Source organism: Cheilinus undulatus, linkage group 7 (genome assembly GCF_018320785.1).
Source record: "Cheilinus undulatus linkage group 7, ASM1832078v1, whole genome shotgun sequence".
NCBI classification, from domain to species: Eukaryota; Metazoa; Chordata; class Actinopteri; order Labriformes; family Labridae; genus Cheilinus; species Cheilinus undulatus.
This window is the reverse complement of record NC_054871.1, coordinates 20,506,188-20,518,912: the sequence shown is the minus strand read 5'-3', so window position 1 is coordinate 20,518,912 and position 12,725 is coordinate 20,506,188. Positions and strand designations below refer to the sequence as shown.

Here is a 12,725-nt window from a genome sequence, read left to right as displayed (position 1 = left end):
GGTGGGGGGTTAAGGGAGGGTGGTATATCTCAAAACAAACCCAAAACCAAAAATAAACAAAGAAACAAAATCTGCATTTAGTCATCTTAGAATTGTCTGAACACACTCTCAGAGTGACGGGTTTGACTGAGGTCCTACCTTGTTTGAAAACTGGGGATGTGAGATGACATTAGCTATGTGAGTGTGCTTGGTAAAAGGTTGAGAGGATGACTAACAGGAGTGTCTGACCAAACAACACTTACCTTAAAGTTCTATGCTGCTCTCCTCTTTCTCAAAATGGCTGACTATAACTTACTGACTTGGGTTTTACCTTGTTTGGGTTAGTGAAGTGAGTGTCCCACGTCAAACACTTTTAATATTTTCTCTTTCTTGAGGAGTGGAGGTGGTTGAAGGAGGGGGTGGGGCAGTTTTCATTTCTGTGTTGTAGCAGATTTATTAGCCAATTTCCAACCCCCTGCCAACCGGAGTCTGAAAGAAACAAGCAAGCCCTACCTGTTGGATCAAAGGCCACCGTCCGATACTGGATGGGCGGGCTGTAGGGCCCTGGACCTACACTGGTGTGTGCACGTATTTTCACATCGTACGCTGAGTTCGGTTTGAGGCTGTTGAGCACATAGCTGGACTGGTTCGGGGGTAACCTGAGCTCGCTTGGTGCTCCTCCAGAACCGGCTTCCTTATAGGCCAAAGTGTACGCTGTGATAAGCCCGTTCCTCTCTGCCAGCACAGGAGGAGACCAGGACAGCTGCACTGAGCAGCACGTCACATTGGAGCTCTCGTCAATTTGAGGGTATCCCCCTGGTGTATTCTCAGGCACATTGAGTTCAACAGAAGCCTCTTCCCCAAAGCCCCCCCTGCTCTTGGCTGAGATTTTAAAGAGATAGGTTGCCCCTAGGTGAATGTTGGTAACAGTGTATTGCCGTTCTTGGGAAGAAAATTCCAGTGTGGCCAAAGGAGGCACATCTTTTCGGCCAAACTGGAGCCGGAAACCCATCAGGTCCATGCCATTAGTCAGGTCAGGAGGGTCCCAGCGAACAGTAGCAGATGTCTCTGAGTCCTGAGCCACTGTCAGATAGGGTGGACCAGGCACTGTTGGAACAAAGAAACAAAGCAAAACTTAATTTACATTTGTCACCGTTGTATGGAGATGGGTATTTTCAGAATTACATGGTTCAATACAACATATGTTGATGTTCACTACAATAAGACTTACACCACAGGTACTACAGCAATTCTATTTAACAAACTGATTTATTTTACCACCAGTGCAACACCTTTTGTCAGTGCAAATTCATAATTTCTATTATGACATGATGAATTATGGGTCCACAGTTAGTTGGACAGCAATATACAGCTACACCGCATTCCACATTATTATGCAAACAATGTTTTTCTCTGATTTTCTAAATATCAATGCAAATGACAGTCATAATATTTTTCAAGTCATCAACAGTTAGAGTATAATTCAAATATTTTTGAACAAACTTCATAATGATAACTATTATCTTTTTTTTAAATAATAACCTCAAATGCACTTTTCCACATGTTCCACATTATTAAGCAGGCCACAGGTTTCAGCAATATGGGAAAGAAAAAGGATCTCTCTGCTGCTGAAAAGTGTCAAATAGTGTAATGCCTTGGACAAGGAATGAAAACATTCGATATTTCAGGAAAAATTAAGCATGATCATTGTACTGTGAAGAAATCTGTGGCTGACTCAGAGCACAGACGGGTTTGTGCAGATAAAGACAAAATGAGGAAGGTTTCTGATGGACAAATACATCAAATTAAGAGAGCAGAAGCTAAAATGCCATTACAAAGCAGCAAACAAGTATTTGAAGCTGCTGGTGCCTCTGGAGTCCCACCAACCTCAAGGTGTAGGATCCTCCAGAGGCTTGCAGTCGTGTATAAACCTACTATTCAGCCACCCCTAACCAATGCTCACAAGCAGAAATGGTTGCAGTGGGCCCAGAAATACATGAAGACTCATTTTCAAACAGTCTTGTTGACTGATGAGTGCCATGCAACCCTAGATGGTCCAGATGGAGGAGTAGTGGATGGTTGGTGGATGGCCACCATGTCCCAATGAGGCTGGGACGTCAACAAGGAGGGGGCGGAGTCATGTTTGGGCCGGAATCATGAGGAGAGAGCTGATAGGCCCCTTTAGGGTCCCTGAAGGTGTGAAAATGACCTCGGCAAAGTATATTGAGTTTCTGACTGACCTCTTTCTTTCATGGTACAAAAAGAGAATCGTGCCTTCTGTAGCAAAATTTTCTTCAAGCATGACAATGCTCCATCTCATGCTGCAAAGAATACCTCTGTGTCATTGGCTGCTATGGGCATAAAAGGAGAGAAACTCATGGTGTGTCCCCCATCCTCCCCTGACCTCAACCCTACTGAGAATCTTTGGAGCATCCTCAAGCTAAAGAGATATGAGGGTGGGAGGCAGTTCACATCAAAACAGCAGCTCTGGGAGGCTATTCTGACATCCCGCAAAAAAAATTCTAGCAGAAACTCTCCAAAAACTCACAAGTTCAATGGATGCAAGAATAGTGAAGGTGATATCAAAGAAGGGCTCCTATGTTAACGTGGAACTTGTCCTGTTAAGATTTTTTTGATTGAAATAGCTTTGATTTCAGTAAATATGATCCCTGATGCTGCAATTTCTACAAATGACCATTTTCAGTTCTTTACAACCTATAAAATGTTTTAAAAAGCTGTTGTGCTTAATAATGTGGAACAGTGCATTTTGAGGTATTTATTTTTAAAAAAATCATTTTTGTCATTATGAAGTTTGTTCAAAAACATTTGAATTATGCTCTAATGGCTGATGACTTGAAAAATATTCTGACTGTCATTTGCATTAATATTTAGAAAAATCAGAGAAAAATATAATTTGCATAATAATGTGGAACGCGGTGTATAAACAGTTGTATTTTGCAATTTCAAGTCTAAAATTTACTGTTAGATATCACTGAATTACGAACATGGTCTGACTGCAGGTGACATTCAAGAGTTTTCAATGACTAACTACCCACCAATTTACTTATCTTAGCATATCTCAAAAAGGGTTGTTCTGATTTATTTCACCCTTTGGCATAATGTTGGGGACAGAGGGAAGTTTAGGGCACACTCACACTAGGCCATCCGTACTGTGCCTGGGCCCGTTTCAGCCTAAAGTCTGGTACATTTGGCCAGTGTGAGTGCAATTGTTCCGTGCTTCGGCACGGCATGCTTTGCAGCCCTGGCAACAAGAGGAAGTTGCTTGAGAGCACAGAGAGCACACAGCCGCATGCTAGAGATAGCAGGATCCCAATCCAGTCCACATTTCTACCCAGCTTCTGGCAAAGTCAGGCTTTAATGACTGTGAGAGGTTTTTTAGGTTGTGAAATTAAGCTTCTTCTCTTGATTGAGTCACAAACAGCAGCTTACAGGATATCAAACACATTTTATCCTCTGTGCGTAAAGGAGAGTGCCAAATACGCGGACAAGTGTGTGCCGGGGTTAATCTCACGGCTGATTTAACCTCTCTTATCAAAAATTAGAATGCCAAACTATCATCCGCTGAATTAACTCACCTCTAATTCTATATCATGTAAGCAAGAAGTGAAATTGTGATCTTGATCGCTGACGATTAAACGGAACATAGTATATTAATCCTTAGGTGTTTTCACCTCCAGCTCTCATCAGAGGGTTAAAATTTCTCTCGTCACAGTGGGAAAAAAAAAAAACAACAACTTTTAACTGAACATTTTAATCCTGCTCTGGACACAGGCTGTCCTGTGACATGAGAGCTTGTTTGGTGCAGCAGGCATCCAGAATTACACATAGAAATTGTATACTTCATGACACATAAAGGAAAGCAAGGGGGATTCAGATAGTATACGGGCATGCAGAGGAATGACTGTAGGGGCTCATATGAGTTAAAAAGTCGGGGTTTTATTCAGCAGAAGTGCCTGGAACTCTGATCAGGCTCCAGATTATATGATGTGAGGGATAATTCTCTCTCTCTCTCTCTCTCGCTTGCTCTGTATGGTTAACGTAGCTACTGATCCCAGGTCAGCTAAAATAACTCCGGTGTCAGATCAGATATCGTGTAAATCTTTTGCTATTTTACAGCCTAAAAAAAACAATATCTATGCATACTGAGTCATCAACATGTACAAATTCATCAGCGGTGGATGCTTCGCGTAATTTCGGCGCGTGACGTATCCGTGCCCAGGCCTGGATGCGTTGAGCAGTGTAAGTGCGGGCCAAAGGGGGAACAGGGGAGGGGGTCAAATGGGCTTCAGCACAGTTAGAATACGGCATGATACGGATGGCCTAGTGTGAGTGCGCCCTTAGTTCTGATGTGGAGTTCATCTAAAGTGTGGGAATGCTCCTAAACAGGCAATGCAAGTAGTAAATACAAGAAGATTAAAGAATCTAGTTGAAGAGTAGTTTCAATTGCAGCCATTCATGAGATAACACCCTTACAAACTGAGTGTGTGGCACAGGAAGCTGTGGAAGATCCACAGAGCCTTTAAATTCTTGAGAGATCAGTGTACCCATTACCATTTCATGAAACATGTAAACTTCAGCCAAGATATTTTCTGTACTGCATCACTAAAACTTTAAGCAGAGAGCACTGCCTGTTTCTGCTGCAAGAGTCATCCCTTATTGTAAAATAGATGATCTACACCAGGGGTCTAGACACCATTCTTCAGAGTGGCCCAGTTTTGCCGCTCTTATGGATGACACCCGTCTTGTCTTAACTCTCCTTTTAAGGCCCTATCAGTGGGATAGAGGCAGCAGTAGTTAGGGGAAGCCTTCAGTCCTCAAGTTGCCATCAGAGCTTTGTCAGAGATGAATGTGTCTGATTGCTCTTGAGCCCAGTCATTCCATAAATAGATCATATCCAAGCACACTCATGTGTGTCCCATTCTTTTCAAAATATACAAGGCAGTGGCAGATTGATATCTGGCTACCATAAGAAAATGCAGGAAACACATCCAAGCCTCTAAATGACATTGTGTATACATTTCTGATTTAATAGCGTGCCAACTGGGTCTGCAAACTGGGTCAGTTGGTCCTGCACACTGGAGCTTTCTCAGCATGTTTTGGAGAAAGTGCTGAGTAGGGTGAAAATAAATTATAAACTCTATTTAAATGTGCAGAAAAAATTTACTCATTATCTTAAGCAGAACAATGATGATGCATCTGCCCTTTTCATGCATTCAAGGTTGTTTTTATATGAATATATCATAATCATCCATTTGAGGAGTTCTTTTAGTACAGTGTGTGCCTCATGTAAATCTACCTGTCTGTCTTTGTGTGTAATGAATAGTGTGCATGTACATGTGCATGTATGATTATATAGGTTCTGGTTTTCAGCCAGCTCATGCTCCTATATCAACATTTCACCTGCACAGAGAGCTTTCTGGCTTGCTGCCCAGTATGGACTTAAAGTAATTTGGAGAAGCTAGCATTAGTCTGAGGCAGAAGTGCTCCCTCTCAGTGGAATAGTATCACTGTGCGTGTCCGTATAAATGTGCCTACATACAATATAAAATCCTATACCGAGAGGGAAGTCTTAATGTGAATGTCGTAAAAATGCATACACACAAAGCACACCACTCTGCAGTCTTATCCTTTTGCTCATATTATTCATTTCCGCTGGCTAATGGTCTCCTTTCTGAGGGCTGCTGCAGGCGGAAGACAGCGGTTGGTGGGTGGATGGTGGCTAGTCGGCTGAGCCTTTCTCGGTAATGGAAAGGCGGGGGCGCCTCGAGTCGGGTGAGACAAATGCTCCTAATACTCCTCAGCTAGATACCATAGCTCAGCTTGGTGTCATTTAAAAGCCTACTCTGCCGTCGTGCTCACCCCTAATACAGGAAATAGAATTGGAGATAATGATCCTGTGATGACTGTGTATTTCCGTGTTTTCCATACCAAATTTCTATGTTTTGCTGCTAATCTTAACCGGACACCATTGCATCCATTATAGCCTTCACTGCCCTGAAACTGTCCTTATTTGCACATTTAAAACAGTGGTCAATTGCACCCTTGGGAGAGGGATCATGGGTACTGACCCAGTAGATTAGTGTTGTGAGGTTTTATTCACGGTGCAACAGGGTTATAGGAGAGAGCAAGGGCATGGTGAAAGGGTGAATAATGAGTGAATGAGGGATGATGAAGGTGACTGAGGACAAGGAGCAATCTGCTGCAAAGACAACCCAACAGGGATATGAGGGGACAGAAATGTGTGTCTGTGAGTGTGTGTCCACATGAGTGATTCTGGGGTTCTTCGCCTCCATGATTGTCCCTCTCCTCTCTGTTCATCTCTCTCCTCCCTAATACTCTACCTTATTCTTTCACCATGTCTCCACTGCTCCCCTTGCACCCTGCCCAATCCCCCCTTTCATTTACACCCCCTCCATCCCCCACATCCATCACCCCTCCTCCATCCCTCTTTCTCTCTACAACCCTTTCAGGTTCGACCCCGGCTCAATCCCTCCTCGCGAGCCTCCAGCACGTTTCCCATCAGGCCACAGTTTTAACAGCCTGCTGTTGACACTCACTCAGCCCTGATTGAGAAAGGGCTGATCAGGTTTCCTTCTCATTTCCTCCCTCTCTTGTGCATGCCAGACATGTGCTCACTCACCATCATAGACTTTCAAAAGCACTTTTTTTTTTTTGCATGTCAGTTACTGACAGGGGTGGAAAGTAATGAATTACACTTACTGTAATTATTGTAACTGAGTAGCTTTTGTATGCATTTGTACTTTTTGAGTACCTTTGACAATCAGTAATTTTACTTTTACTAAAGTATATTTTGAGGGGTTACACTGTATATAAGATTTATTTTTGGGCTTTTTCGTACCTTTATTAGAGAGAGGACAGTGGATAGAGTCGGAAACAGGGAAGAAGGAGGGGAGAGACATGCAGGAAATAGTGCCACGGGCCGGATTCAAACCCGGGTCACCTGCGTACATGGTGTGCGCCTTAACCACTCGACTACCGGCGCACCCCTGTACTTCACTACATTTTAAAAAGCAGCAGGTACTAAGCAAAAAATTAAGCACTCAAAGCCAAAATGAGGACGCCCAAGCTTTCTGACGGCCAGTAGCACAATGAGTCTGAGAATGAGTCCACATTTTATCCTAAAACAGCCGTTGCATTTTACTTTAGGTCAAAGTGCCGTGTAATTAACAACCTGGTTGGATATTTATATTTTTTTGGTATTACTGTACCTCAAGAAAAGTTCAAGTTTCACTGTACATACCTTGGTATCAGAAGCAGCTATTAAGTACTTTGAGTAAACTTTGAATGATCTACTTTAGAGAATGTATGTATGATTTTGTGTTTAAGAGGGGTTCATGAAAGGAGGTAACTGGGTATGAAATGCCAAGGAGTTAAGGATGCATGATATTGGATTTTTGCCAATATCTGATATGCACATAATTACAAATAAATTTTATTTGGTATCAGTACCAATATCTAAATGTAGTTCAGACCTTAAACTTCAGTCCTTGATCCTCCAAACTCTGCTGGATCGCCGACAATCCCAAGCAGTGGCGTATGCATTGTTTACAATATCTCATGAACCATTTGACAGATCTCTTTGGAGTATATTTTAATGTGAAGCTTACCTTTTTGGTAAGCTACCTTTTTGGTTTCTGGTCTACATACTTCTCCTGGGGGTTATATCCTTTCCTCTATAGCCCAAATAATGAAAAGAGGACATTTGCAATCCTAAAATGGGATGCATGTGCATTCATCCCCATTGGCTAAGTCCTTTAAGCATCTAGCTATTAAGTCCCCCAACCAGGGAAGAAACTGAACCAAGGTTTGAATTTGACTATTACCAAGAAATCCTCACAATTGCTAAAAAATGTTTATGCATGTGTGTTGTGTCACAGGATAATGTATTATTTAGTGGCAAGGATAGATTTGTGATTTACATCGTTAACTTTGCTACCGGAGATTTGGGTCTCGAATTCCTGTTAAGGGTACAATCAGGTACAATCTGGTACATACACAGTGGGCCCTTGGACAAACTCATTCACACCATGAACATTTGTTCCAGATTGAACCAAAAAAGGCCTGTAGAAATTTAATGCAGATGTGAAAAGGGTTGCTCATTGTTGATCTGGGTATGATTTGTATTAAGTTCTATGAGATTCTGTTTCTGTTTGTTATTTTACTTTGTCATTCTGTTCATATAACTTTTGATACTTTCATCTGACATCCTTGCAGGAAACGTATTCTGAAAGTCCAGGTTGCCATGCAAAAAAACCACAGACGGCCAGAAAGAGCAAAAAATGGCTTGGGGTTAAAACACTAAATTTAAAGTTTGAGGATGAAAAAATGAACAAATTTCAGTCCTTAAAACACACTTTAAAATGTAAGGAATGATGGTGAATAAAGAAAAAGACCCCAGCGGATGTAGGCCTGCTGGTCCAGCCTAAAACTCCACTAACTTTTTTTGTTCTTACAGCCAATATTTACTGCTGAAATAGGCAGATTTTTGTAGCCAAATTATTGGTTGTAAACATAGGCAGAAATTTTCCTATCTGCCAAAACTGATATCACACCGATCTCCAAGTTTTCACCTGGCACCATTTAGGGTGAAAGTGCTTTAATTAAAAAAAAAAAAAAAAACAGAGAAAGAAAATACAGAGAGAGGAGAAAGAGCGGGAGCCATTACCAAAATACCAATCAGTGGGTTACTAAACATGCAATGAGGGAACCAGGGCCAATATATCAGAAGTAACCCCATGTTTTAATACACACAGGCATCCTTCAGCATCCTCCCACAGGATGCAACAATCAGAATTAAGTACTTTGAAGTTGGGGGATGGGAGTCTGTTAGCTGTCAAGATATTTAAAGTGCAGGAAACCCTGCTAATGTGTTCTGTGCCTGTCTAACAGCAATGTGACTGAGTTCATTTGCATCTATATCAGCTTTGACTGCAACAAATTAATGCATAATGCAACTCACTCCACATAATGACAAACAGCTTGAATAAAACTTCCAAATATAATTCCATCTCTCAGTCCATCACTGCATCATTACTGGGTAATAAATCATTAAAGATAAATGCAGAATGCCAAAACAGTGCCATATCCACATTAAATTAGGGGAGTTTACATGTATGCCTTTCTCCCCTTTCTACATTCACTTCAGCCGTCTTTCAGAGTGTCTTCCTGCCTTGGCATGCCCTAAATCTGAAAACTTTCCTTGCTCTGCAGGCTCAGAGGGTCCCAAGTTATTGCAGGCTTCCTATAGAGAATTAAATGTGAGCAACATGCTGTTTCATTTAGTTTTTGACAGTTTTTTAAAACAAGCTTTTTTTTTAAACTTCCTCACAATGGAGGGCCAAGCAAGAAAGGAAGATGACAAGGATGTCATTGATTGCAACAGTGAAAAACTCCTCAATGTGCAGATGGGATGGCAGAATAACACTTCCAGACACAAACATTTCAATCTTTTGTCAATAAAGACTCTTTTGGCTCCCTCAACAAGGAAAAAACTCACACTGGCCACGGTTACATATTTTTTTCCTCAAAGCAAGTGATGGGAAAGTGTGAATCATGAAAAGGCACTTTTCAAACCTGGCTTTCATTCAACAAACAAAGACAGCTCCAGCCTTAGAAAGACTTATGTTAGCCTGTGACTCATAAAAAGTTTAAAACTTATACCTGCTTTATTTCCCCACAAAGTCCTGAGATACATTCTTTCGCACACTTTCTTAGGCACCACTGAAATGTGTTAGAAATGCATGAAGATGAAGAAGAAAAAGATGCTGTTATTGATGTGAATCAATTTTGAAATGGCAACAACCTTCTCTATTTGTTATGATGTTCAATATTGATTTTTCTCTGAAGCATATTTTTTTCTTTAGATGAAGGAACATATGACGTCAGAATTCTTGAAGGCAGTTGTTCAATATTAAAGCATGCAAGATTATTAAGAGTCATTGCATAAGCTACAGTGCTTAACAAATTTATTAGACCACCACCCAAAGTAAAGTTTATGCCACAGCTGCCCTAAATTAACAGCACTGGTAAAAATGGGTAAAACCAAAATCATTTTTTATGTTTCTGCAATGGTTAATACACAAATATGTAGAAGCTCTTTAACCCAAATGATATTTTTAATGCTAAAATATAATTATAATTGTTATCCATGAATTTTCAAACTTACTGATTTACAAAAAAACTAAAAAAATAGTAAAGAACATTATTATTTTTTCTTGATTAATATGTCAAATTATAGTTATTTACTTGCATTCCTGAACAGAAAGATGAGTTTTAGTGGTTGACTGTTGTGCTTGACTAATTTCTGACTTCTCAGAGAAGCCCAGTGAGCTGGCTCAAATTTGGGTTTAAAAAGGTGAATTCAGTTTGAAATCCCTCATTCCTGTTCAAAATGGTATAACTTCGAGAGCTCACTGAAAATGAAAGAGCACTTCATGATGCTGGATGGTCTCTGAGACAGGTGGTCTAATAAATTTCTTTAGCACTGTATATGTATGCAAATATAGATAACAATGAATGTTTGAAATGTATATTTTTTTGAATCATAATTTTACAATGAACAAGTACAATGTTGGAGCATAATAAATTATAGGGTCACATATTTGATATCAGGAATTTCTTTTTTTAATTTGCTCCATTAGAAACCTCACCAAAATGAGGTTTAGTTATATCTGAATGCATTTATTAAGCACTGACTGCATGGGAATCAATATAACCAGGTTTTACAATGGACTTTTCAGAAATCTTTACTTAAATTGCTGACAAGGTATTCCTCATTGGTTTTGTCACATTTTTAGGCTACTTGATTGAATTATTTGTAGGCTTCTTGAAACCTTTGAACAAGGTTGATGTAACATTAGAGCATATACATCTCAAAAAAATGAGAATATCATGAAAAAGTTCAATATTTTTTGTCACTCATTTCAGAAAGTGAAACCCATATATTATATAGACTCATTACACATAGATTGAAATATTTCAAGCCTTTATTTCTTGAAATTTTGATGATTATGGCTTACAGATAATGAAAACCCAAAATTCTGTGTCTCAGAAAACTAGAATATTGTGAAAAAAATTCAATATTGGAAAGTCATAGTGTCACACCCTAATCAGCTAATGAACTCCAAACACCTGCAAAGGTTTCTGGAGCCTTTAAATGGTCTCTCAGTCTGGGTCTCTCAGTCATGGGGAAGACTGCAGACTTAACAGATGTCCAGAAGACAGTCATTGACACCCTCCACAAGGAGGGTAAGCCACAAAAGGTCATTGCTGAAGAAGCTGGTTGTTCACAGAGTGCTGTATCCAAGCATATATCATATAGTACTCTGTGAACAACCAGCTTCTTCAGTCTATGTGGACTGTAACCCCTTTAATATAAAAATAAAAAATGTGGAAATTCAAGACTTCACATACTTGGATTTAAGACCTTTAATACTTTTTAAAAGCCTAAATTTCGGCTGAAATGTTTTATCAATTTTTAACCATGAAACAGTATGATTTCTAGTGCTTTAATTATTTTAGAGCAGAATGGCACTCTGTATTCTCAAGCTTCTGACAGCTTTGAGCTGAGTAGTTTTACCTTCATGTTGACAAATGTCAGAGCTTAAAATTCTAAACACAGAAATAGATAATATAAATGGACAGCTATCTCAACTTTATAAAGTTAGCTAACACATTATTTTAAGTTAGTAAAGTAAAAGAATATCAATGAAACATTCCCGATGCCTTGTCATCTTCCTCTTTCCTTGTTCTTTGCCCATCTCAGAGAGGAAAACAGGAACAGGTAAGAGGAAAATAAGGAGTTAGGACATGGTGTTATTTGTTCTCTGTCTGATATAGACCTCAAGAAATCCATACTCACTGCCTACCACCAGGCCAACCTAATATCCAACTGAGCAAGAACAACAGCCTCTTCATCTGAAAAAAAAGGCCGTAGAGCCATGTCCCCCACTTCGAACCCATTCCCCTTTTTCTATTTATCTTGGCCCCTCTGACCTTAACTGCTTCTTTGCGCTTCAATAATATAAAAGGGGAGGCTTTCCCTCTGAGGGACAGACAGAGTGCTCCAGACTGGCATATCAGTCAGCTCGGCCTGACAGGAGGATAGAGAGTGACAGCACTCACTCAAGCCCCTTTGGCAGCATCACAGTCGCTGACACCTGTTACACACACACCTGTCAGGATCTAGGATGTGTGCCTGTGTGTGTGTGCTGAATTGTACAATGAAGGCGTTTGTGTGTCTATAAGTGTGTGTTCTTTATCATTTCATGCATGCACACTAGCCTAAGGAATTCCCCAAGTGTGGATCTGTATATCCCTATGTATGTGCTACATGTACCACACTGCATGCTGGTAGGTTCTTTTCCATATATTAGAAATGCATGATGCAGTTGTGTACATGATGACACTGAAGCCTGGCAGAGATGCACACAAAAGGGTGCTCCTAGCTTGCCTTGAAATCTCTCAAAAGAAGGCTTTTACGCTCTACAGCAGCCAGCCTCACAGGTTTAGATCATGCTCATGGTAACTAAGCTTCTCGCTTCAACACAGGCTCAAGCAGTCCAGCTGAATCAGTGTGCCTACCAGTGGTAACAAGGGAAAAAATTGAAAAAGACAAGGCTTTGTAGTGCGCAGGCATTAGCCTTTATTTCATCTTTTATGCCCAGACCGACGGCCCAACAGGGGTTCTCAAGCTGTCATAATCT

The 12,725-nt window shown here is 40.5% G+C and overlaps 1 protein-coding gene across 11 annotated transcripts in view; it reads right to left on the bottom strand.

Annotated features, from left to right (window-relative positions):
* The window catches only part of ptprsa (protein tyrosine phosphatase receptor type Sa), a 321,629-nt gene that overhangs the window by 59,570 nt on the left and 249,334 nt on the right, over positions 1-12,725 (bottom strand). For 8 of the 11 annotated variants that reach the window (XM_041791166.1, XM_041791171.1, XM_041791168.1 and 5 more), the window contains one exon: positions 493-1,086. The exons of the other annotated variants lie outside the window; for them this stretch is intronic. In XM_041791166.1, the coding sequence (XP_041647100.1) occupies positions 493-1,086 (594 nt within the window). The remainder of the gene's footprint in view (positions 1-492; positions 1,087-12,725) is intronic. 11 annotated transcript variants of the gene reach the window in all.